This window comes from Anoplopoma fimbria, chromosome 9 (assembly GCF_027596085.1).
Source record: "Anoplopoma fimbria isolate UVic2021 breed Golden Eagle Sablefish chromosome 9, Afim_UVic_2022, whole genome shotgun sequence".
NCBI classification, from domain to species: Eukaryota; Metazoa; Chordata; class Actinopteri; order Perciformes; family Anoplopomatidae; genus Anoplopoma; species Anoplopoma fimbria.
Window position 1 is genome coordinate 2,374,631 of NC_072457.1, and position 25,959 is coordinate 2,400,589.

Sequence of the window (25,959 nt, forward strand, 5' to 3'; positions counted from 1 at the left end):
AGTAGCCTACGTTATTATGCAGCACGTTAGTATGCAGATGAGCTGGTTTGCAGTGCAATACTATGCAGTACGTTAGTAAGCAGTTCTTTACTTTACAGTTCATTAATATGCATTTTTGAACATAGCCGAGCAGCCAAAAGAAAAGGTCATCACAGTTCTGCAAAGCACTTCGGATGAAGACACATCCTCCAAATGTTCCACACAGCATGCACAACACGTCTTCGCTGGTCACACATCATCTAAACACTCATCTCACTTTGCACCCTGAAAAGTGTGAATATAAAGAAAAGGTTCATCCTGTAACCACTGCTGCGTATTGGTTTTTACATTCTCAGCAAACTGTCGGCCCTCGAGCATGTTATCGTCTTTACATGACGGGTCTGGGTATTTCCGTGGCGGAGATGTGTTCAGGGGCGGCACACTCATTCCTGCATCGTTCACAACCACTCTCCATCCACTTCACACAAGGTCAGCCCCAGACGCATTCAGGTGTCGTGTCTGCATGCATCACATCTTGATTTAACTGCAAACAAAGCCGTACCTGCGGGTCGCCGGCAGCTCAGTGTGAGATTTGTATTCCCGCTCTGGTCCAGGTTTCTCCTTTCGCCTGCAAATGTGAGTTTGGGTGGGTTTTTCCTGGTGTTAATTCAGCCCACGTAGGTGCAGACTCTGGGTGATTCTTATCAGCATCTGCTTTAAATGATGATTTAAATGTTGGTGTTCACACAAGTAAGTATAACTTTATTTACCCATGTTTTTTTATGGATCTGAACATCATTAAACGTGCCACGGTTGACATGGTGGGCAGCCGGTTTCAGGCGTGTCAGTTGTGATCTTCTTCAGCGGTTTGTTGTTGTTGTTGTTGTTGTTTTAAAATTCAAGGTGATGAATGAATGCAACTGAGGCAAACAGGATGAGTTCATTTTACTTTCAGCCACGGCCTTGGACAGGCCGGTTTATGGGCTAAGAGTAAACAGAGAGGCAGATGGAGGGGAGGGAGGGAGGGAGAGAGGAGGATAAGGAGGGAGATGTGGGTCGGAATGGTTCATCGTGTGCAGACCTCATCGGCACAAGGACACGGTCCCCTTCATAACACACACACACACACACACACACACACACACACACACACACACACACACACACACACACACACACACACAACTAAGCAATGAAAACTCTAATAACTTCTGCAACTTCAACCTGGAGGTGATTCAGGTAAAGTTTGTGTGGTTTAATCCATCAGTTTACAAAAAGTCACAGCATATTTATTGACTCCATATGGCTCTCAACATGGTGACTGCCGAGCCGGGCAGCTCGCAGCTAACAGTGCAAACAACGGTAACAGTGCTGACAGAGATGGAAATAGTTCTCGCTCGACTATTTTCAACATGGCGAACCGGGTCTCAAACGTTCTCATTTCACAGCTGATCAGTTCTAAATGTGTTTCTGAAAACATCTGAGGTGAGGAATGGGTAATGCAGTAACAGAATCATGATTGATTTGCGATCAGCGCCGCCTAGTTTGACTGCTTTTTAATCTGAGTTTCGCGATCCACTGTGTGTGTTCTCACCGGCCCATGCTTGTTTTTTGTCTCGACTGATTTTGCCATGGCAACCGGGTAACAAACTTTCTACCTTTACAGCTGAACGGTTCATTTAGATGTGTTTCTGGATGCATTTGAGGTGAAAAATAAGCAATAAAGTAACATAATATCGATTCACTTTTTATCAGCTGTCCTTAGTTTGACTGATCTGAGTTTGCCAACCTGGTGCATTGTGATATATGGACCTCATTTGCATAAAGTTGAAGTTGGGCTTCAACTGATTATGCAAATTCAGGGATGTAAAAATGGAAAATGTTCAGTCAACTCACCGTGTCGTATCCATCATGAAACCCGGGACTGGCTCTCTTGCTCTCCATAGAAATGAATGGGATCATACGTCAACAGATTTGTGGTTTTTCATCGTAAAATAATGTAATAAATGTCGTATAGAGAATCTTAACAATTTTGGCATAAAGGAAAAGTGGAAAAAGAAAATATATATATATATATATCAAAATTTAATCAATGCAATGTCCATAGAAATTTGTGTTAATTTTACAAAATATGTACAATTTTGTCAACAAATCAACTTGATGTAATTCCAGTGAAAATCACTAGTGCTACATTGTCTTAAGTGCCTCCCTCCCACAGGTACAATCCTCCAAACATTCAGTAGTAAAGATGCAAAAAAGTTCCCATTTTCTCCGTTATCGTCTGTTTGTAACTGACAGGTGAGGGAAAAAAAAAACCTTTTCAGTTCATCGTCAAGATCTGGTTCTATTTTCTGGGTCCGTGAGTTCCCATCTGTTCTCTCCTGTAAGCAGCTAGAGAGAGAAACAGTCCTCTGCTGTCTTTCCGGTTCTCCACTTCTTCTGCTGTCTGCATCTCAAAATGTTCCATGAAATTAAATCCATCGGGGTTTTTTCCGGATTTAGACAATACACAGGAATGATACTCCATCCAGCAGGGTTACCACTCTTGTCCCAAGTGTTCATGGGAGTCCTTCTATGATGAGTTCAAGGACACCAGCTGGTGAAAGGATACAGGATGCAGTGGACGGTCTTAAACCTGTAGAGGATAGAAGAGATGAATAATAACTCAGAGGCAGGTTTGACTTCACAGCTTGACTTTTAGTTAATGCAGTTTATATATTAGTTTGAATATTCCTTAAAAACCTACTGTACATCTATACAAGGATGGCTGGTTATATGAAAATACATTTAATTTTGCTGTAGTTATTTAAAAGGGTAGCACATCACGTTACAGCGTGGTAATAACATGGTAACAGTAATAAAGAGGTAATATGAAGTGATACAATGTAATAACCAGGTAATAGCTTGGTATTATATATTGGTATTATTATATTTAAATGTATGTTTTTAAGTATGCGGAAAAAACTGTTTAGTATATTATATATAATATAATTCAAACAATATGGTAATAATATGGTAAACTGCCTACAATAAAATGGTTATATCAGTGCATTATTTCGATATTAAAATATGGTAATATGTTGAAATTAATTGGGCAATAAGCTGATTATACTGAGGTAATATTGGTAGATGTTTTCACAAAATGATAGGCTACTACAAGTGTAATATATTATTTTCTTATTCTCTTATTATAATGCTGAAATGTATCCTCTCCTATGTTTCAATCACTCCCTTTTGTTTAATATAATGTGAAGTGTTAACCAAAACAGTATGGAGCAAGGTGAGGTGCTTTGTTTTGCTAGTTTTTTAAAGATTATTTTTCTGACATTTTTGCCTTTTTATTTTGAAGTGACAGTGTAGAAGTGACAAGAAATGAGCAGAGAGAGTGAGATGATAAGATGCAACAAAGGTCCACAGCGGGACTCAAACCAACGACATTACAATGACATAGTCAGCATCTTAAGAGGTCCTAGAGTAGCCTACAAAAAAATAATAAATATAACTTTATTCTAACTCAACCCTTCTTATAGACACTGACGGTCAGAGTCTGCACTGACCCTCACTGACACATAAAGGTGAAACCAGGTGAATCAGATCCTCTGTAACCTTGACAACCGGCACTGCAGCAACACCTCAATTAAAGAATCATGAAATAACAGCACTGAAGTTCATTTTCAGTCTATATATTATGATTCAGCCTGCACAGTGAACTGTAGGTTCAGTCTGTTTGCAGTGAGTGTTAAAGGAGGACGTTTAGTGTTTCTGTGACTTTGTATCGTCTTCTATCAGCAGCCAGAGGAGACCGAGACAAGAGAGAAAAGCTTAAGAAGCTTTAAATAGTCCAGAAGCTTCTAATGAAGATGTCTTACAGTAATATCAAGGTTTACGCTTCTTTATGATTTCACCTCCAGAAAGGAGATTCTATTTTTGCTATTTGTTTGTCCAAAATATATTGAAGACTTGTTAAAAAGTGTTTTATTAAAAACTGGTGGAAAGTAAGTCATGGATGAATTGTCGCCATTTTTTATGGATGAATTCTGCAATTTTGGCCAACAGTTAGCGTGCAGTTATTTTATCAATTGTTTGGGGCTACACTTGTGGTTATAGTTTCATTTTTTCATATTGTAAAAACATATAATATTGCATTTTAACGAAAAACATCCGGCAAACCTGCCATTATTGTGAATCCCCTCTTAACATTTCTATTATTCTAAGTTATGACTTAACATTATGTGTTTGCAATACAGGAAGTAGGAGATCTGAAGAGTGGCAAACATTTGTTCCGAGCCAGAAACTCTCATTAACCCGACTTTGAGCCGTAGGACCCACTCTATCATCCAGCTGCTCTAATAAAGGCAATTAATTACTAATGAAAAAAAAGATAGCTGCACTGTGAAACCATATTAGCAACGTGGTGTCATTGCATTTAAGTAAGGACTTTCTCTGGAAGGCGACCATGTTCGTTCAACTTTGTTATAATTTATCATTGATTGCAGTTTTCAAATTACAAGATTTACGTTCCATCTCCGAACCCTGAGTAACGTTGAGCAGCTTTGTCATTATAGGGCAGAAGAATATTTGACTTACTCTTTTAAAGCTCCAACACCAGTGGATGGGAACAAATAAATATAGTAATAAATAATAATAATAGCTCACTGTGGAGCGCTTGTTGTGATATGTTCCTACAGCCGCTGATGATGAGGATCGGGAAAGACAAACATGCCTGTTGTGTTACATTACAGAGCAGAGGAGGTGATGAACTGGAGCTGAAGGGGGGCTGCGTCTTTGGGTGGGATCATCTGAGCAGCAAAACTGAGTGCTGGGGATTTCTAAAAGTATTTTGTAAGCAAATTATCATAAGGAAGAAGTATGGATGCAATGCACGGGTAGTCAGTCTGAAATATGTATTAATAATATGAACTTGTACTTTGTATTTGATTCCTTGATTAGATGTTTTATGAGCTTATTTCCACTTTTAAACGTTACAAAGTACAAAGTTGACCATAAGAAGTTGAAGTAGTCATCGTGTCGCCACCCATTGGTTTGTTGACTGCCGTTATGAAGCCTCGAGTTTGGCAAATTTTGCTGTCGCCATCTTGAATTAGGGCAACCAGTGAACAGAAGTTACCATATTTGGAATACGGAAAAGTGGTGTAGAGACGCTGTATACGTCTCTGGTGTCGACCTGTCAATCACATGTAGCCCCGCCCTAAAGCATCCCCTGCTTTATGGTCTGTTTGACTCTAAATGGAGCATCATTTACTAAATGAACATCATGCTGTATTGGAGAAGACTTGAAACTAGAGATTGAGACCATAAACTCATGTTTACAATGTTTACTGAGGGAATAAATCAAGAGAGAAGTAGAGTCATTTTCTCATAGACTTCTATACAACCAGAGGAGTCGCCCCCTGCTGGACAGGAGAGAGAATGCAAGTTTAGGACATGAACATCAGCTTCACTCAGACAAACCTGGAGGGGTCGTCCTCCTTAGAGAAGCTTCCTTTCACCTCGATGCTGTTCATCTTGTTCTCAAACATCCCATAACTCAGAGTCACCTGCAGTGAAGAAAACACACACACACACATACATATTACAAGAAGTGCAGGTATTTCAGTGTGTGTGTGCGTGTGTTGTGTGTGTGTGTGTGTGTGTCACTACCTGGTGTGGGATGCTTCTGTGGCTGACGAGCAGCAGGTTCTCCAGGTGTGAGTGGAACAGAGGACAGTGGACCATGGAGACGCCCAGCCGCTTCTCCACGATGAAGCCCACCGTGCAGTCGTCAGGGAGACGGATCTTCGCCGACGTCTGCTCAAACCGGGGCCCGCTGACAACACACACACACACACACACACACACACACACACACATATTAGTTACTGCATATTTACATTTGACAAAATACAGATGCCTTTAAATTATATCAGTTTTCTGGTTATGAATGGAGGAATTTTCCTAAATAAAAAGAAGAACTTTCCACCTTAAAGGGATAATGTAGCACTAATTAATTTATTTTTTTGCATGTTTTGGCCCATTAGCTACTTATAGCACGTACTTTACTGCTGACCTTTTCCAAAGAACGCTGTAAACTCTCAGATTGATTCCCTACCTTCTCGCCCCGGGCAGCCATTAGTCTCAGCTCTGTGAGAGCAGCATAAATACAAACTTGCAGAGACCTGAAACTTACTTTAGATTGGTGATTCATCACTGTGAACATTTATTCAGCTGTATTTCTTTTTTTTTTTATTCTGCTGCTGGCGAAAGGAATGTTTCGAAAATGTTGGTGTGTTCAAGTGTTTGCATGAAACTGTGACTTTGATCGTTTGCCACCAAAACAGAAATCAAAATCGCATTATGTATTGGATGATATCTATTTTTATTATTTTTTTAGTCTCTCAAAGGCTCTCAAATCCCAAATGAATAAAATTAAAGGCAGTAAAATGTATTCAATGTGATGGATTACCTGGTTCAAGTCAACGTATCCTCATACAATAGTTTCTATGATATCTTGTATATAGTGTACGTTTTCCACTCGTTACATGCATACTGTCTTTTCAAAATAAACTTCCGTCTTCAAATTAAACAACTCAGTTAGGTTTTGGAAACAAAACGATTAGGTTGGGTTTAGGAAAAGATCGTGGTTTGGGTTAAAATAACTACTAAAGTACCGAAGTTTTGGGACAAATAAACCAACATTGACTTCTCGTTTCACACAGGCTGCAAACAACTTAAGTGAAAAACTGTTTTTTGTTTGACAGATCCACCTCCACTCCCAACCTCCTTGTGAGTCTTTTTGTGGTCTTTGTACTTCCTGGTTCATGATTACATGGATTGCATATAAAGTCATTTTGTGGGATATCTACAAATTTGTAGGTATAGCTACGAAAACAGCCTGTTTAAGTCTCCTCTAACTTATTTTCATTGCCACTAAGCTATAACACATTTTGTGAGATGGTGAGTAAATACATTGTGCAAAATGAGATGCATACACTCTGACTTTAACTAATCTCACAAACTATTTTAGTCCCTATGAAGACAACGTTCACACATGCACAGAGAGCTTGACTTTATGAATACCTGGCCCATGGAGCCATCTTCTCTGCGAGCCGTCGACTCAGACAGAATCCTGCTCCTCCGGTGGCGAACCAGAACCGCACCTCCCTCTGAGTGACAAAAACAAACACACACACACACACATACACAGATATTATTATTTTTTACAGCTTCTGTTTAGGATATTTTGGCAATTGTTTAAAGAAAACATGCTTTTTTTTTATCCCACACCAAGTTTTGGAGAATTTCTCTCTGCGTCCGTTTGGTCTCTTTTCGCTCTGACAAACAAACAATGTCTGGAATAGATAAGAAAAAAGCCCTAAATAATAATAAAGTGCAATACTTTGATTTCCCTCTCCTATCCAGTTTCCCTTCAGACTCGTACTGATCGTTTCCAAACCACCTGATATGAATTGGATGTTCTGTATCTGCTGCCATTTCTCCATCCGTTCCTATACGTTTGTTTGATATTTCCCGCGGTGAAGAAAGGTTTCGGTTGTTAGTCACAGCGGTCTGATTAGGAGTTTAGGGGAGGCAGTAATTACACAACAGATCAGTCTGTTCATCTGTTCTAACTTTACTTTACAATTACTTATCAGTGTTTATTTATTCCGTTTGTTTCCTCTCTACCAATTTTCCTTTCTGTTTCCTCTTGTTTTCCTTTCATTCTGTTCTCTTCTTCCATCATTTCCTCTCATTAAATTCTTTATTTTTTCCATTTCCTGTCACATCTTCCCATTCATCCTCCTCCGTTTGATTTCTTTGGTATCCTTTTCATTCCAGTGGATCTTTCTCTTCTATTTCCTTCCTTCTTGTGTTAAAGGCCATTCCTTTCCTTTTCCTTTAATTTCATTTCCTCCCTTTTCTTTCCTACTATTTATTTCCTTCTGGCTTTGAGCTCCTCCTTTTCCCTTTCTTTTCATTACTTCCTTCTCTCATCCACCTCTCAGGCTCACAATAGTGACAGGAAATCGAAAAAGACAGTCAGCGAGAAGTAAGAAAACGAGAGGAGGAGGCAGAGAGGGAGCCTTGACATTCATTTTTTTGTTTTCTCCATCACCCATCCATCCCTGGCGAAGGATGGAGATGATGAAGAATAGGAGGAGGAGAGAAACATGAAAGAGAGCAATGGGAAGAGAAGGAAGGGAAGAGAGAGAGAGATAATAATCAGGAAGCAAAGATAAATAAAAATCTATTTCTCGGTGTAAACGGGCTCAATCAGAGTGGAGAATGTGACACAAGGGAGAGAAAGAGTAGTTCCAAGAAATGAGAGTGAGAGAGATTGAAAAGGGCAGGGAGAAAGAGAGAGAGAGAGAGAGAGAAAGAGAGAGGATGGCATGTTTTTCAGAGAATCATGATGCACTTAAACTCAATGGGAGCATTAAATCTACTGTAAAGCATGTGACACACACACACACACACACACACACACACACACACACACACACACACACACACACACACACACACACACACACACCTGTGAATAGCTGCATGTGTATTCTAAAAACAAACTATCGACCTCCTGCAGTTTGACAACCTCCAAACCCACAGGGAGTCCTCCTCGTGTGTGTGTGTGTGTGTGTGTGTGTGTGTGTGTGTGTGTGTGTGTGTGTGTGTGTGTGTGTGTGTGTGTGTGTGTGTGTGTGTGTGTGTGTGTGTGGGGGTGTTACTACCAATCAATATCTCCAACGAGACACTAATCACTCATTGATCCACTTTGATCTGAAAATCCTTCCCATGTGAACAAAAACCACGGAGCTACACGTTCACTTTACCCCATCTATCCATCATCCATCCATCATCCATCATCCATCCATCATCCATCCATCATCATCCATCCATCCATCATCCATCCATCCATCCATCCATCCATCATCCATCCATCCATCATCCATCCATCCATCATCCATCCATCTATAATGCTCCATCTATCGTCCATTAATCATCCATCCATCATCCGTCTGTCCATCATCCATCCATCCATCCATCATCCATCATCCATCATCCATCCATCCATCATCCATCCATCCATCCATCCATCCCATCCATCCATCCATCATCCATCCATCATCCATCCATCCATCATCCATCCATCATCCATCCATCCATCCATCCATCATCCATCCATCCATCATCCATCCATCCATCTACCATCCATTAATCATCCATCCATCTATCCATCATCCCCCCATGCAACAATCCATCCATCCATCCATCCATCTATCATCAATTAATCATCCATCCATCCATCTATCCATAATCCATCCATCTATCATCCATTTATCATCAGTGCATCCCTCCATCCCTCCGTCCCTCCACTGACAGCCTCCTCCTCCCCTCATGTCCCTTCAGCGCTGATGAGAGTGAAAGTAGAAAGTGTAAGTATGGATTTGGAGAGTATGGATTTTGAGTGGCAGTAGTTAACCTGGCTGGTCTGCTTTGTGGCACAAAACCAATAAAAGGAGACATCAGCTTTGTTTTCCAGTTCATTAATGTCCTCCGTGGAGCCACAGAGCATCAAAAAGAAAAGAAAGAAAGGGAGGAAGGAACCGTCGACGGATATAACAAGGAAGAACAAAAGAACGGAAACGAGAGAAACTTCCTTCTTTCCACAATGTGGGTCTCATTTTTGTCATTTTGGCAACATTCCTATCGGTTCTGATAACATCTACTTAAACTGCAGACACAGGATGGCACTACATATTTTGGGAGTTAAAACACAATTTAATTAAAGTTCAACAAAGATTAACTCCTGAGACGCCAGTCAAACTGTCTCCACAGGGACATTTCACAAAGTCAGCTTTTCTCTGCAGCGCTGTTTCCACGCCAAAAAAAAGATCTTGTTTGTATTTCTTTAAAAAAATGCTGCGACAGATATCTATCATATGAAGGCCCAGAGTCCTAGTGGCCGGGTAAAGTCTGTTTAACTTGACATAATCTTATTTTTGTTCGAAATAGCAATGATGGGTTTGACTGCCATTTTCTTTAATAGGCTTAATACCTTCTCCTGTTTCTGCTGTTTCCTGCAAAGACAGATTTAGTTTTAGTTTATTACTTTCAGGCAGATAGATTTTGTTTGTTGTTCTGGCCTTGGTTTAACGAGTTTGTGATTTAGAGAGCTTGTGATTTAGAGAGCAATAAAAAAAGGAAATATTGGACTAACATAGTAAAACATGGATGTTTCTTGGAGTTGACATATTTCTTTTGAAACATCTAAGGTCTGAAAATGCTTCAGAAACCTTTGTAAACTGGCCAACAGGTCAAGGTTAAGATCATTTCTCAAAATGCACATTGACCTTTGAACTACTGTGCTGTTTATAAATGTGAATGCTGGATGTTCCCCGTCGGGTCAAAGAGTTAGAAAATGGAGATTTATTTTACACAGTGAAAAGAGCAAACAAGAAAACAAGAAAAGAGAAGGAAGGAAACACAGAAAGATGCCAGCAAGAAAGAATGCATATAAACAAGTGAGCAAAGGATAATAAAAAAAAGTAGCAACAACTAGGTGGGATAGAAGAAATAAGTAATTGGTGAAAAGAAAGAAGAGCGAATGAATGGATTCAAGATGGAAAAAAGGAATGTAAAGAATCTCAGGGAGGCAGGACAACAAGAAAACATAAATCTGTCCGGTTAAAGAAAGCAATGTATCTCAGAGGGGTCACCCTGCCTCACAGAGTTATCGGTCCACATAAATTAAATTGGGTAATGGTTTCAGAGGAGTTGTAGTGTGCTGTGGTGCTGAAGCTGTTTCGGGGGCTTTTTCCAATCCTGGGGAACAAACTCTGGGCTTCTGGTATCCTTGTAAGAAGCTGTCCACCTGCTGTAAGTTAGAATCTGTGTCCCCGACCATGGCTCTGAAATATCAGTAGCCTAAAGTCCTTTACAAACCTAGAGCATGACGGATAAACGCCAGGAAAATGTGTAAATCCTGCGAATGATATATATGTCTAGGGCTTTTATTGTGAAAGGTTAGAGCAAAATGAGGGGTTCTTGTATGCACTGCCTTTTGTCAAGGTTGAAAAGAGTCATTGGTAACATAAGCACAACTCAACGTGTCCCACATAACATGATTGGTTGATTATTGGCATTGCAAAAAATCTGTGGAAAAAATAAAAAAATAATTGCATTAAGCATTAAAGTATTCATGACAGAATCATCTGTAGAAAGAAATATATTGTTGTGTGAATTAATTCCACAAAAAAAGAAAGAAAACTGTGTGTAAAGACCATAACTGTGCTGTGTTTGGATAAATGAATGGCGCTGTCCGTGGTGCTGAAGTAGCAGATTATAATTGTGCCCTTTTTTTCTTCTTCTGTCTTCTTCTTGTTTCGTTTTTGACCAAAAAAATGGTATCTATAATCTAAATGATATAGCTAAACCCTGATTAAAGATTAACAAAGTGCCTTCTGCTTGTGAATCCTGCTGTGACCAAGTTGCTAACTGATAAGCTTACCGTTGCATTGCCCTCCAGCAGTTCGTGACCAGTGATGGGCTTGTCCAGGCTCGGTTTTCCCACGTAGATGTCGCCGTCCTGGGGGAAGGCAGAGAGGAGGGAGAGGAGGGCCTCCGGGTTCACGTAGTTATCGTCGTCCACGTGACAAAACCACCTGAGGAGCCGCAGAGGGAAGAACAGAAAAGATGCAGTTAAAAAAACAAGTAACATTTTCTTTTTAATGTTAAATTCTCGTTTGGCTAATCAGTTACAGACAGTAACAATTGGCCAACGAATGAAAGAAGAGGTCTTGGCGTGAATATCCTTTAGCTTCACTGGAAACCCGGAAATATTTGCTGTTTCCAGGTGGCAACATCCATTTCTGCCGAATGAAGCCGATGCGGAAGTTAAATAAAACTTGCATTCTCTCTCCTGTCCATCAGGGGGCGACTCCTCTGGTTGTATAGAAGTCTATGAGAAAATGACTCTACTTCTCTCTTGATTTATTCCCTCAGTAAACATTGTAAACATGAGTTTATGGTCTCAATCTCTAGTTTCAAGTCTTCTTCAATACAGCATGATGTTCATTTAGTAAATGATGCTCCATTTAGAGTCAAACAGACCATAAAGCTCACTGTGATTGACAGTAAGATGTTATATATGTCCCTACCAAAGACATAAACAGTCTCTACGTCACTCCTCTGCATTCCATATATGGTAACTTCCGTTCATTGTTTGCAAAAAACTCAAGGCTTCATAACATCAGTCCACAAACCAATAAATGACGTCAAGATAACTACGTCCACTTCTTATATTCAGTCTATGGCCGTTGACTCCGATTCTAAACAGTCGTCATACTGATAGCAGATTGACTCAGAAATGATTGTTGGCTGAACATTGTGCATGTTTAACAAAACTTCACAATGTATATATTTAAAACATTACACAATTTGGCTTTTTGAACAGAGCTAAAGATTTTGTACAAAGAATTAAAGTCAAAAAATTCAGGAACAACTAGTGCACGTCTGTCTTCTTCTGTCTGTCTGGATTCCCTGTAACGCTCCGCGAGTGATAAAGCTGTTTGATTTCTCCTGCCGCCTTCGTCCAAACCAAACACACTTCTACAGCAACAACCGGAGTCCAAATGACAAAGCTGCTGCTGCCAAGCTGAAGTGCTGTCTTCTTCCCTCTGCCACGCTAACGGCTGCCCAACAACACGACGGGCCTCCTTCCAAACCAAACAGCCTCACTTCTCTTTTTCAGTCCAAATAACAAAGTGGGCCCTGGAACCGAACGTAAAACGCTCTTTTATTTTCCTCTGCCATCTTAATGACAAGACGGCAGTCAAAACGTCTTAGTCACACACCAAACACAAGCTGCTGAGCCTCATTGTGTTTTCCACAAATCAAGCCAAATATCAACAACACATTCTTTCAGTGTATCCAGACTACTCAAATGATGTTGCCTTTTAAAATACTGCCTTTTCCACTGACATGTTTTTGCTGATAGAAACGAGTTAAGGTCAGTAAGTGCTGAGTGCAGCACTTTTCCTTTCTGGAAAGTTCAGAGAATTTCAACCAGAAGCGGTCGGAGCAGCCGCACAAGGCCACATACGCTCTCTCCTCATTTCTATCAGATGGATCGACTATGTAGTGATTTTATGACGTTGTACATAATGTAGCACATGAAAAAAAGAGGAAGCGATCCTTCCTCTGTTGCTCTCCTGGAGGTTTCTTCCTTTTTTTTCTCCAGGGTTTTTTTGTTTGTTTTTCCTTTTCCAAAGCAAGGATTTCCTGGGACAGACGGTGTTGTATGTTGTACAGATTGTAAAGCCCTCTGAGGAAAATGTGTGATTCTAAGCTATACCTATCCCAATTGAAAATTGAATTGAAACACTAGAGACGGACGCAATGAAGTCCCGCCCACTCCATAGGGGGAACTACTTCATCTCTCTCCATTGACTTTGTATTCTCTGCTAGCAAACGACAGAAACATGTCTAAACATTGCAGTGTGGGACGCTCTACCAACTGGGAAAAGAACCCAGAACTACGTTTTTATGAGCTGCTGAACAACTGAGCCTCTAAGAAGGCAAACGTGAGAACTCAGCAGGAAGGGAAAACTGTGGGATCCTGAAGCATTAAGCCAAAATGTCAGTTTTAGGCTAACTACATTTCTGTATGTTCAGCTAAAGCATTTTGACAGTGTGCAACTTATGTCATAATAGAATGTGGATACATATGAAAGCTATGCAGTATTATGTTTGCAGGTATTTTAGCTTACTGAGTTAAAGTAACTCGCTAACAGCTAGCTTTCCCCATCATCACTTTAGTTATGAACTACACACAGGCTGCTACGATAATCGTTGCTGACGTCCTATTTTTTTAGCTGCTACACGCATTTTGTTGCTATCGTGGTTCCTATTGTTTTCATATTAGGCTCTGTCTCAATAGACAAAAAGGTCATGGCGCTCAGAAAAACACTTTAGATTCATATACAGAGAAACATAACCATTGATTTGGAGATGTTTTTTCGGTCTAATTTCAGTCCAATGTTCACTCTCCTTTTAGCTCTGTTTTTGGTCTCCTTAGCTGCTAAATTGTAGAGTATGCTCACATGTAAGTTGCCAGTCTTGTTTGTCTGCTGTTTGGTGCAGGTAAGCTCTGTTTGTACAGAGAAGGAAGGAGGCCTGAAGATGCCAAATTTGCATACAGAGCAAAACGTCTGAACAGAAACAACACATCCAGTACACAACTCACTAAGAAACGATTCATCAATGCAGAATTTCTGATTGCCTCTGCGGCACATTCTGCTAATGATTTAATCCATCGCAGATTTAATTTATTCATTTATAGTTAAATTAATGATGCAACCTATTAATGTACGATAAAAGTAAATTAAGAAACATTTTGATATTGCTAATTACACAGGTACAGATGCATTTTAATGTTTCAAACATAAGGTAAACTGAAGAATGAAAGGGTAACCAGCAGCGACACAATGGCTAAACATGAAAGAACATAAACATAAACACACAATTTGAGGAAAATACTTCTGTATTGATTGACAGATGACAGCTGGGGAATACTACGCATGCAGCATGGTGGCAAAACAAAAAAACAAAGAATTTCAAAAATAATAAATCCGAGTGTAGTAAATCCTCACCATCTGCTGCTGTCACAGCCTCACATTTCCCAACGGTGATCATTATAGTTTCTAATCTTTCCTGGGCTCTTTAAATCCACTTTGGGAAAGGAGGACGGACAGACGGACCTGAATGTGTCTCACCTCTTGTCTGAGGCCATGAAGCCGTCGTACTCGGCAGCCATCTTGCAGGACAGAGCCTGCTGGCTGTGATCGGACTGGCAGTCAGTAACCACCATGTTGTAACCTGGACAGAGAGAGAGGCTGGATTGTTCCTCTGTTTCAAAGGTTTCTCACATCATTATACTGTAGAAATTGACGAAAATGTTGTCTAGAACATTTTCTGACCTAATTAAGATAATCAGAATAAGTAAAAATGGGTTTATTATAAGGAGCTATGGAGATAAAAATAGCCCCTGACTAAAAGAACACAAAAGCATGTGTCACGTACTTTTGCCCACATAGTGAATAGATCTAAATCTAGATTTGAGACTTCAAAAAGATCCGGATCTCTGCTTACCGTGTGACTGTAGGTCCTCATCCTCCGTGTCTGTGAAAATGAACGTCTGTACAAAAAGAAAAAACAAAGAGAAAGAAAGTGATTTAAATACATAGGCTTTGATTATATCCTTCTTCTTCTTCTTCTTCTGAACGACCTCAAAGCACCTTCATTAAGGACTGAACACACACACACACACACACACACACACACACACACACACACACACACACACACACACACACACACACACAGGATCAATATTGCTTTAAATGGAGCAAATTCAATGCAACGAAACAAGGTTCCACACTGTGTGCTAAGAGTGTGCACACAGAGAGAGAGACACACACACACACACACACACACACACACACACACACACACACACACACACACACACACACACACACACACCTTTATGATCCGAAGTGGTCCGGGGAGAACTGTATGGCAGATTTAATTTGGCCTTCGGCAGATATACGAGTCAAATAAGTCTCTGAAAACACACTTACAAGGACCTCACAGTCTGTTCTTACAGTCATTCAACCATACACACTGATTGGACGATAGATAGATAGATGTTACAACACTGACCTCTGGTGGTGAATGATTGTAAAAAATATTCAGCTCTCAAGAAGCAGATAACATTTTATTTCACTCTTCTATAATCTAAACTGTAAACGAAAATATAAAATAAATCAAAGTTTATAGTTTGTTTATCCAAATTCCAAAAAGAAACTACTGACCATTATCTGTCATGACACACTTTTGCCAGACAATGAAAGTGATAAAGATAGGTGTATAAATATGTATTATAGTTTGAACAGCCACTAAATCAAGTTACATTCAAATGTCTTTATTCGTCTCTCAGGAGACATTGTGAGGGACAAAGAAAAAATACACAAAGGGAAATGGATTCACAAACAAAATCAATGTCACAAAAAATGTTATAAGGTATGCAATTGTTTTAAAGTATAATCAAATGGTATAACAGGATGGGAAAATGGGAAAAATGCACATATTTGCTGACCTATCATATTATTTGGCTTTTACACAAACATGAAATAATTCACGATTCCTTTAAAATTCATAATAAGAGGGATCTCCTTAAATGATTCTCACTAAAGTCTTTATCTGAGAAGAGAAAAAAAAAATCTTTACACTTTGTGCTGTAAAAGCATAGAACGAGTTTCCAGAAGAGTAATGCAACCTCCTTTTTTTGTGATATTATAGTTATTTAAACGAGTATGTTGTGGTAATGTTAAGTAGTATTGTTTGTTTGTCCTTTGTGGGGGATTTATATCCTCCACACTATTCGTGATGCCTTCAACAACCTCTGCCGTGCGAGCACTAAAATAACCTCAGAGCGGGACGAATCACCCGGTAGATAAGATAAGAACAAAAAATAACTTGTGTTTCATTCCACTCCTGGAAATGTGTTAATTCTTCTTTCTGAGTTTTGGCTTGTAAATAAGAATACCAAAAAAGGTCTCAAGCACACATTTTGAAGCGTTCTAAATGAGTGTCTAAGTGACATACGGGCCTGTATCATATTATATATATGTATATGTCACATTGAGTGTGACTGGAATAAGAAAATAATGGTCAAAGAAAGGATAAGAAATACATCCTGTATCAGACCTCAACTTGTGTGTGTTCGTGTGTGTGTGTGTGTGTGTGTGTGTGTGTGTGTGTGTGTGTGTGTGTGTGTGTGTGTGTGTGTGTGGGTGTGTGTTTTAAAGAGACAGAGATAGCAAAAGAGGAGATAGTCGGGTTTAGTGTGAAGTGATCAGGGTGTGAACTGAATTTCCCACCATAGAAACACACTGAATGTATGATAAACGTCATCCTGTGTGTGTGTGTGTGTGTGTGTGTGTGTGTGTGTGTGTGTGTGTGTGTGTGTGTGTGTGTGTGTGTGTGTGTGTGTGTGTGTGTGTGTGTGTGTGTGTGTGTGTGTGTGTGTGTGTGTGCATGAGGTGAGAGAGAAGTGTTCCAGACTACCTGACATGCAGCTGTATCAGATTAGAAAAACATCATGCAGTGATACCTTTTTTAAAAAGAAAGTGTTCCGTTATTTTATATGCATGACAGGAATATTTCAGATTTCATAAAACATTTTGTGATGGTTAACGAGTTCAGAAAGAGGACTGTGGACAGAGAGGAGATATTATATTGTGGCTTTATGTTGTTCTGCAGTTATCCAGTAGAGGGCGACAGAGCGACCGTTTCATCCAGATGTGTTTGGGGTTGTCCTTGTCCTCCATCCTTTTGTGAGGCTTTGAGTTTTAGACTTTGAGAGTAAGGACATTTTTTGGGAAAGTGAGAGAGAGAGAGTGACATTCTAACCTTTCCTGTTTTAAAAAAAACAACTGTTTAAATTTGGTTTTAGGGTTAAAGTTTTGGAGTAAAAACACCTGTTCACACACTCACATTGAGGGGACTTCCTGTCCATCAGTCCACAAACCAATAGGTGAAGTCAGAACCACCATCATCTACCTTAGTAAAAAAGAAAAGAACTGAGAAAGTCCCTCCATCCCGGTTCCCTCTCCTCTGGTCATAACTCAAACTAAACTATCTGCAGTGAAACCAGTCGACCTGTGCAGAGGAACCAAAAATCGCCCCATAAACAGCGTTCGGGAGGACGTTTCCCTGAGGTCGGACAGTCGTGCATTAATCTCATCTTGTTTTCATCCTGGTAAAGGGCCATTCAGTGAGATTTGCGAAGCCTCATTGCAGAAAAAGGACTGAAATATATCTCTACACGATCTTTGGGATCAATACTTCAGAGATCAAATGAGCTTATTTCTCAAAAGAGTCAAACTTTTACTTTAACATAATGTAGGAATATAAAATTCACCAACTAAAAAACACCAGCTAATTCAGCTTTATGTTTAAAAACACTTATAACGTGTATATTTAAAGACTTTCATTTATGGAGGAAAGAATATGACTTAACTATAAATAAATAAATAAAAATGCATAAATGCGACAATAAATGTATTAATAAATACAGGAATTAATATATAAATGCATACATAAATATAGGAATAAATAAATAAATGCTTAAAAAATGTTTAAATAAAAAGATGAATAAATATGAAAAAAAATAAGAATCAATGCTAAAATAAATACAGAAATAAATAAATAAAATAATAAATGAATGCATGATTAAATGAATAACTTAAAGTTGATACCTAAATAAATAAATCTTTTTCTACATTTATGTTCATCTTCATTTGTTTATTTCTGTTATTCAGTTGTAACATGTTCCTGTATTTATTAATACATTTATTTATTTATGTATTGATACTTTAGTCATTTTTTGTTCAATATTATTTTGCCCATCATCAGTTTTGAGACTTTTAAGATGACTGTCCTTTACCTGTATTAAGGTTTAACTCATAAAACCAGTCAATGTAGTCAATAAAGTATCCAAAGAATGACTTAAATTACCCACGAAAAAATGGCAACAAAAGAAAAGTGAAGGTTGAATTAGCTCCTTTTTATCTTTAATTTATTTTCTATCCTGCAAGTTCTCATCCATAATTAAATGAAATGAAATGATGTATTAGTATCTCTGAATCTTGGGAACATAATTAAATCTCATTATCATACATTCATTAAAAAATCTATCTAGATAGAAAATTAAATTCAGTCAGACAGAATGATAGTTCAACTCGTTAAACTCTAAACTGACAAGCGTTGACAGCAGCTTTTATCACATTTAATATAACACATCCTCACCAGTGTAGCTCCTCTGAGACAAAACAGTTCTTTAATATTAACATCTAACAACATTTCATAAAACAACATAGCCATTAGAGCAATAACACTGGATACCAACATCCAGAGAGATTACAAGACGATATGGTTGTTTGCTTAAAAGAGTCCCATGATATAAGAAGTCTAAGTGCTAAATAAATACTGTGAAAGTATTAATATGCTCAATACAGAGAGAAATTCAGAAACAGTTTTTACATCTAAACAATAATCATAGAGACCATTTCACAGTTTTTTTACATTCTAAATGTGTCCCAGGTTATTTCTGGTAGTTGTGTATGTGTGAATGACACCAGCTGACAGGAAGTTAAGACTGACCACAAAGGCTGGTGTTATTTATTCGATGTTCTATGTTTTCTGTTTGTTGTGTGCTGTGACAACTATGAATGTTGTTTGTTCTCTGTATGAGTTGATTTCGAGGCAAAATGAGTTTCCTAACCGGTGATTAATAAAGCTTTCTAACATAACCAAGCTGTTGCCGAGCAAGCAATTTTCTTGAAACGTGTTAAAACGGAGCGTTTCAGACAGAAAGTATGAGAAAAATAATGTATTTTTTGAGGATTAAAGCATGTAAACAGTAAGTGAAACCAGTGAAGCCAATGCAGAAAATGTCTTAAAACTTGCATTCTCTCTACTGTCCACCAGGGGGCGACTCCTCTGGTTGTATAGAAGTCTATGAGAAAATGACTCTACTTCTCTCTTGATTTATTCCCTCAGTAAACATTGTAAACATGAGTTTATGGTCTCAATCTCTAGTTTCAAGTCTTCTTCAATACAGCATGATGTTCATTTAGTAAATGATGCTCCATTTAGAGTCAAACAGACCATAAAGCGAAGGCTTAAAAACAACGGGTGACGTCACGATGACTACGTCCACTTCTTATATACAGTCTATGTTTAAATACATGCAAAATTAATCTAATCAGCCTCAGCTGCACTTTGCGTTTTGTGCTCGAAAGCGTTAGCATGCTAACACACTACGCTAAGACGGTGAACGTGCTAAACATTATACTTGCTAAATATTATAAAGAGCGCCGTATTAACAATTATTCAGGGGACCCAGATACGGACGGAGGCCCCGAATCAAACCGGGGACGACACAAATTGCTGTTAGAGGAAAGATTCTGCCGCCACGCTGCCGTTTCCGGCGCTAAGCAGATTAGATATTTAGTGACAGTCGCTGCTGAGCTGGTTAGAAACGGCTTTTCACCCTGATGTGTGTGTGTGAATGTGTGTGTGTGAATGTGTGTGTATGTGGGGGGGGGGGTAAAATGAGGTTTCGTTCTGTTCTGCAATCAGCCTCTCCACTTCCTGTTCTATGACTTGCTTCCGTTTCAGTATTGTCAGCAGAGTCGCTACACAGCGGCTGCTTCCCCTCGGCCCAGACAACCTGCCTGCACAGCTTCCTGTGTGTGCGTGTGTGTGTGCTGTTTCTATGCTTGCAAATGTGTGTGTTCACGCATATACATATACATATACATATACATATACATATATATATATGACTCCATAAGTGGACCAATGTTGAGGTTTTGCAGTGAGAGAGAGGAATTCACCGTTAGCGTCTTCCTCTTTCGCTCTCAACAATGTCACATATTTATCATCACTACTTTGAAAAGTCTCTCTGACTTTCGTGACAGAAAACGAGAAGTTGACAGATGAACGCTTCCTCTCGCTGCTTGTGTGTTTCACTCTTTTATATTAAAGAAAAACAGGAAATTAAATTGCAAAAGAGATGTTTGTCACACACAGTGGTCATCTTTCTGTGTTTCTTACTGAATACATCTTGTCTGTCTGTGATAGTTTCCACCAACTCAGAGTCCTTCACATGTACTCTGTTCCTGAAGTTCGTGTGTGTGTGTGTGTGTGTGTGTGTGTGTGTGTGTGTGTGTGTGTGTGTGTGTGTGTGTGTGTGTGTGTGACCTGACAGACAGCAGAAATCTATTTTTGTGTCTTTGAGATCATTCTGTATTGTGTTGGGTCTTTATGAGGTCATTTTGTGCCTCATTGTGGTCTTTTTTTGTTTTTTGTTATGGTCATTTTGCATTTCGTCCTGGTCAGTACTTGTCTTATCCCCTCACCTTTTGCAACTGAAGATTAGACTCTGTTATTTGTCCATTTAAAACAATATATTTGTCAGTAACTGATTTTTTTACATTGAACTAAAACAACAGGCCTCTGCGCTCAGAACCAGCTCTCCAGTCAGATCAAAGTTGTGTTATTATATGAAATAAAAGCTTTTTAAACTGACAGAATAACAGATAGTTTGTCACAAAACCTCACTCTTCACTTGAGACTCTTACACCAAACTAATCCCTTAAACAGTGATGACCATTATACATGTTTTAGTTTTAACAATTCATTTGCATCCTTTGCGAACCAGTTGAAGTCAGACTGACAGATTCTAACTGGCTCCAGAAAGCAAATAGAGCCTGTTTATATATCAATAATCACAAAGTTTTCATCTATATGGTTTTGACAACTTCATATTAGTCATATTAGTTACCAGCAGGAAGGAAGTTCATGTTTTCATTCCACCAAGAGGCCTATAGCACATGTGATGGGACAGACATTCAGCTCTTTAATGAAATAAATGTGAAATATAAAAGTGTTTAGCTCTATAATAAACTAGAAGGTGTGCTATAAGACTTATGATTATATGAATACAGGTGACCCAGCAGAAAGACAACAACCAAAAACACAAACTCACATGCGCTTTGGTTCTGGAGATCCAGGTCTCCAACAGGAGCTCAAGGCGCGTCCTGTGGAACCTCCCGGTGGTCTTCACGGCGACGTAGATGTCCTCCAGCTTCAGTGGAGGCTGTGGGACACCTGTGGCCCTGCTGCTGGTGCTGCTGGTGCTGATGGTGTCGGTGGGCCGGTTCTGCTTGTCTCCCCTGGCCGGAGATGGAGCCTCCTGGATGGACGGATGGTGCTGAACGCTGCTGGTGCGTAATTGGAAATCCACATAGAGGATGATGAAGAAGGTGAAGATGAAGACGGGCAACTTGCGACGTATCGATCTCTTCTGCATGGTAGGAAAAAAAATATTATCCAGATTCCATAAAAACCATGTTGTTGGTGTCTTTAGGAGGACATCTCCTCCATCACCTCTCCGTCTTCCTGCTTTATAACTTAATAACCTCCTTCCTCATTAATCAATTCTAACTTCTTCTTTTTTTTAATAACTGCACATTTATCAGAATCATTTAATAATTCTAATGACTTTTCAGTGTTTGTCCTCTCTTAAAGAGGCTAAAGCTGATTTCCTCTCTGTCACTCGGACACATTTGACTTTGTCACAGTCTCTCCCCTCCCAGTGTCACCAGTGTCACCAGTGTCAAGCTACACAGAACCAGCTGCTAAGACTTCCTGGCATTCATTTCAAAATAAAACCGAAAATGTGAGCATTTAAAGCGTACATCCGGTGATAATCTGCACCTTTATTTGAGAAAGCAGTAGGCTTAATTTGAAGATGGGAGAGGAGCCACCACTTTATGATGCTTTAGCTTCTTTTTGTTTGAGTTTTAACATCTCTTTGTTGTCATTTTGTCTCTTTAGGATCATTTTGTGTTCCTTTGGGTCTCTTATTTGGTTATTTTGCGTTTAGTTGGGGTCATTTTGTATCTTTATTGGTCTTTTTTATGTCTCTTTAAAGGGTCATTTTATGTGTTTTTTTCCTCACGTTTTGTGTCTCTTTGTGGTAATTTTGTGCTTCCTTCAGGTCATCTTGTGTGTGTCTTTGTGGACTTTTTTCGTTTGTCTTTGAGGCCATTTTGTGTCTTTTGGGGTCTTTATGTGATTTGTTTATCGTTTTATGTCTTTTAAGAACATTTTATGTTTGTTAGTAATTTTGTTTTTTGCAATGCTCATTCTCCATCTCTTCCTGGTCGGTACGAGTCTCTTCCTATATGACATTTTGCAGGTGAAAGTCAATTTGGCCCCTGACACTTTGGGCCCCCCAATGTTGTGATTTGATATCAAAACTTTTGACATTTCAAGATTTCTCCACGAACCGTACTTTTCGGAGATTAGATTGCGAGCTGGAAACTGCTCAGAAACGCCCTTATTGTGAATTTACCAAGGAGAGGCCGAGCACCCTCTGAATGCCCTCGGACTCTTTAAGCATCATGTCAGCAAACATCACTCTTCATTTTGTTTTTCTCACAAAGGCCATTTCATTTTTAAACAGAACTGTGTGTCCGTCGTGTGGGTGGAGCCCTAAATGCAAAAACTTTAGCGCTATGCTGATCACAGATCTGCAAAAAGATGCACGCTGCATTACCCCGTTGCATTCTGGTTTACTGCTGCAGCTGCTATCTGGCCGTGATGGTTGAATGTCTGCATATCTGATCCCATAACGTTTGAAAATGCTTCAGATTAATCTTCACTATCAGATGGAGTCAAACTGTTCAGACATGGTGTCACTCCGTCCATGTTTGTCCAAAGTAGAGCTGAAGAAAAGCTCCACAATGCATCAGATGTACGTTTTCAGTACGTGTTACTCTGGTTGACTCCTTAAAGAGCTGCAGCTCTCTCTCAGCTGGTCCAATACTGTATCCATTGTTCTGTGTGCTGCTGTCTCTGGAGGCCGTCGCCACAAGAGAGAAAGACCTCGATACAATTAATTCACCTCAGACCCTCATCGCCACCTTTGTTTATTTGTCCTTTCTCAGCGTTCTCGCCTTACATCCATCCCTCCATCCCTCCCCTCCTTTCTCTAAATCTCTCTCTCTCCTTCTTCCACTGACCAGCTGGTTCCCTCCTCCTCTCCTCCACTACGACCTGGCCCAGGGAGGAACCGAGCCCCCGCCCCTCCTGGTCCCAGCGGGTAAACCAGAGACGCCCGGGGAACACCCTGGCTAGGAAAAAAAGCCCTGGATCGCCTTACGGGCAAGCTGAAAAGGGCTCTTTTTCTAAAACAGTGAGCACATCACAGCTCCACTGTGAACAAAGAAGGGCCAGGGGAGTCCAGGGACCAGACCCCCCTTTTGGGTGGCTTTTGTCTGTCCTGCCTATACTCTGAGCTCTGTGTGTGAGACAAGAGACTTGGACGACAGTCAAGAACCGGGATTGGATAAGTGAAGAAGTCATAAGATCAGGCTGCAGGAGGTTTTACTGCATTTTTTAACACGAAAAAGCCAAAATAAACAGAAACTTTAAAAACCATATAGGTAGCTAGGATGGAAATAAATATTTAAGGTTCCGGAGAAGACTGATTTGTTCTGAAACTGTACAAAATGTGCATGAAATGATACGTTTGTTAGACTATTTGTAGTGTTGTACTGACTAATATCATTTTTGCAAAAGTGTCGGTGCTTTTAAGGTGACATGGAACACTAATCCTCAGTCCCACTGAACTAAACCTCACAGAGGAAACCACTTAACTCCACAGCCAGGTAAAGTGTGTGTGTGTGTGTGTGTGTGTGTGTGTGTGTGTGTGTGTGTGTGTGTGTGTGTGTGTGTGTGTGTGTGTGTGTGTGTGTGTGTGTGTGTGTGTGTGTGTGTGTGTGTGTGTGTGTGTGTGTGTGTGTGTGTGTGTGTGTGATAGGGCTCGGTCAGAGCAAAGCTTAAGTACTTGAAAATCCCCCCTCTTAACCTTCAATCTCCTGCTGAACCGCTGCTGAAATTCAATTCTCAGAGCCGGTACACAGAATGACAGAAAGCAACCGAGTAAACATCAGACGACATGCAACTCACGTAACATTCACAGGAAACAGAATCTGAACATTTTCAGCTTGTTCAAACCAGCGGGAGAACTTCGAATAATACGTTTATTCTGCAGGAGGTTAAGAAGTCCTTCCATAATTTAGGATGCACTTGTTTGGGATTTGCGATTCCCTGGAAAACTGTTTTGCTGCAAAAGCTTTGAGTTCCCATAATGCAACATCCTTTTCATTAGACCCTCTCTGCCTGGTAAAAAGGCAGATCTTTAAATTTGTACGTCTCTCATGCAGTCAAGCGTTCAATCATTCACAAACACTTGACCTCTGTTTAGAAGTTATGGGCCTTCTTGTTGTACACCACTCCGTCTGCCACACCCCATTTTTGTCTATAAATTTCTGCAGGGATGACGTATTTTTGTAGTCCAACGGTAAGTTAGAATCACGCAGGTTTTTTCGGCATAAAGACATTAGATTCTTCCATTAGATTTTGGATTATTGCAGAAAATAATCTCTGTGGCAAACAAACATTTTTGATACTTACATGTTTTGTTCAGCAAATGTCTTCAGAAATGAACTGCACTTTCATGATGTTTGAAGTGTAAAGTAAAAAGCTAACGTTAGGCTATAAAGGAACTCCACCACGGTCACATGACTTCACGTTACCTTCACATTAGGTGAAGCTCTTTAATTATTCGTCCACTGTCTCTGATTTAATGATCATAGGATTTCTTTTTTTTTGCAAACCCATAATCACCACACAGATGTATCCTGTGCAACAAAAAGAATACTTCTGATTAAAACAGAACTTATAGATGGTAAATATAACACATATTACAGGATATATGTCAGTGACTTTGGATAAAAAGTGTATTGCACCTTATCCCTGTTGGTTGTAGGAGTTGCAGCACGTTGCCACTAGGGGTCTCAAGTGACCACGTTCATAAACTGCATCCAGATCTGAGACTCTGAACAATATTTAATGATTTTAACACAGTGCATATGTGTCATATTCTCATTTAGGGAATGTTTAAGTGCCAACTTCCTCTGTCCAAAAGTGGCTTCATGAGATCAAATGTGTTTTTACAAAAAAAATCATTTTGATGTAATAAAGTCTGTGTTTAATTGTTTAACCCTTGTAAGGATAAATAATGTTGGGAATCCCATTAAAGGTTGTAGTTTGTCTTCAGTGAGCCTCTGTTTGCTATCAGATCTCAGTATTTAAGCAAATTAAACATTTGCAAACAATAGGATCCAAAATGATTTGTGTACAACATCAATCTTATTAGATTTATTATAATTTAAACACTTGGTTTAAGGGGAAGAGTAAAATGAAAGAAAATAAACATAATAATACCTATGAAATACACAAATCAGAGATTGATAATTTGAAGGGGCAAAGTAATTC

General features: G+C 39.5%; 1 protein-coding gene across 1 annotated transcript; it reads right to left on the reverse strand.

The window, feature by feature from the left end:
• Positions 1-1,232: 1,232 nt before the first annotated feature.
• mfng (MFNG O-fucosylpeptide 3-beta-N-acetylglucosaminyltransferase) lies at positions 1,233-22,200 on the reverse strand. Its single transcript, XM_054604044.1, has 8 exons — positions 21,599-22,200; positions 15,130-15,175; positions 14,754-14,856; positions 11,489-11,642; positions 7,057-7,142; positions 5,641-5,806; positions 5,452-5,537; positions 1,233-2,614 (listed from the first exon to the last, which is right to left on the reverse strand). The coding sequence occupies exons 1-8, from the start codon at positions 21,920-21,922 to the stop codon at positions 2,563-2,565; spliced, it is 1,017 nt and encodes a 338-aa protein (XP_054460019.1). The 5' UTR covers positions 21,923-22,200; the 3' UTR covers positions 1,233-2,562.
• Positions 22,201-25,959: the final 3,759 nt, after the last annotated feature.

What these genes read in the sequence shown, in the direction of transcription:
- mfng (XM_054604044.1), bottom strand. Translation starts at nt 21,922, where the DNA reads ATGCAGAAGAGATCGATACGTCGCAAGTTGCCCGTCTTCATCTTCACC. An exon ending in AAGATGGCTCCATGGGCCAG is followed by an intron (nt 5,807 to 7,056) that starts GTATTCATAAAG and finishes GTGTGTTGTCAG; the next exon opens with CGGGCCCCGGTTTGAGCAGA. An exon ending in AAGGAGGACGACCCCTCCAG is followed by an intron (nt 2,615 to 5,451) that starts GTTTGTCTGAGT and finishes TATCCTCTACAG; the next exon opens with GTTTAAGACCGTCCACTGCA.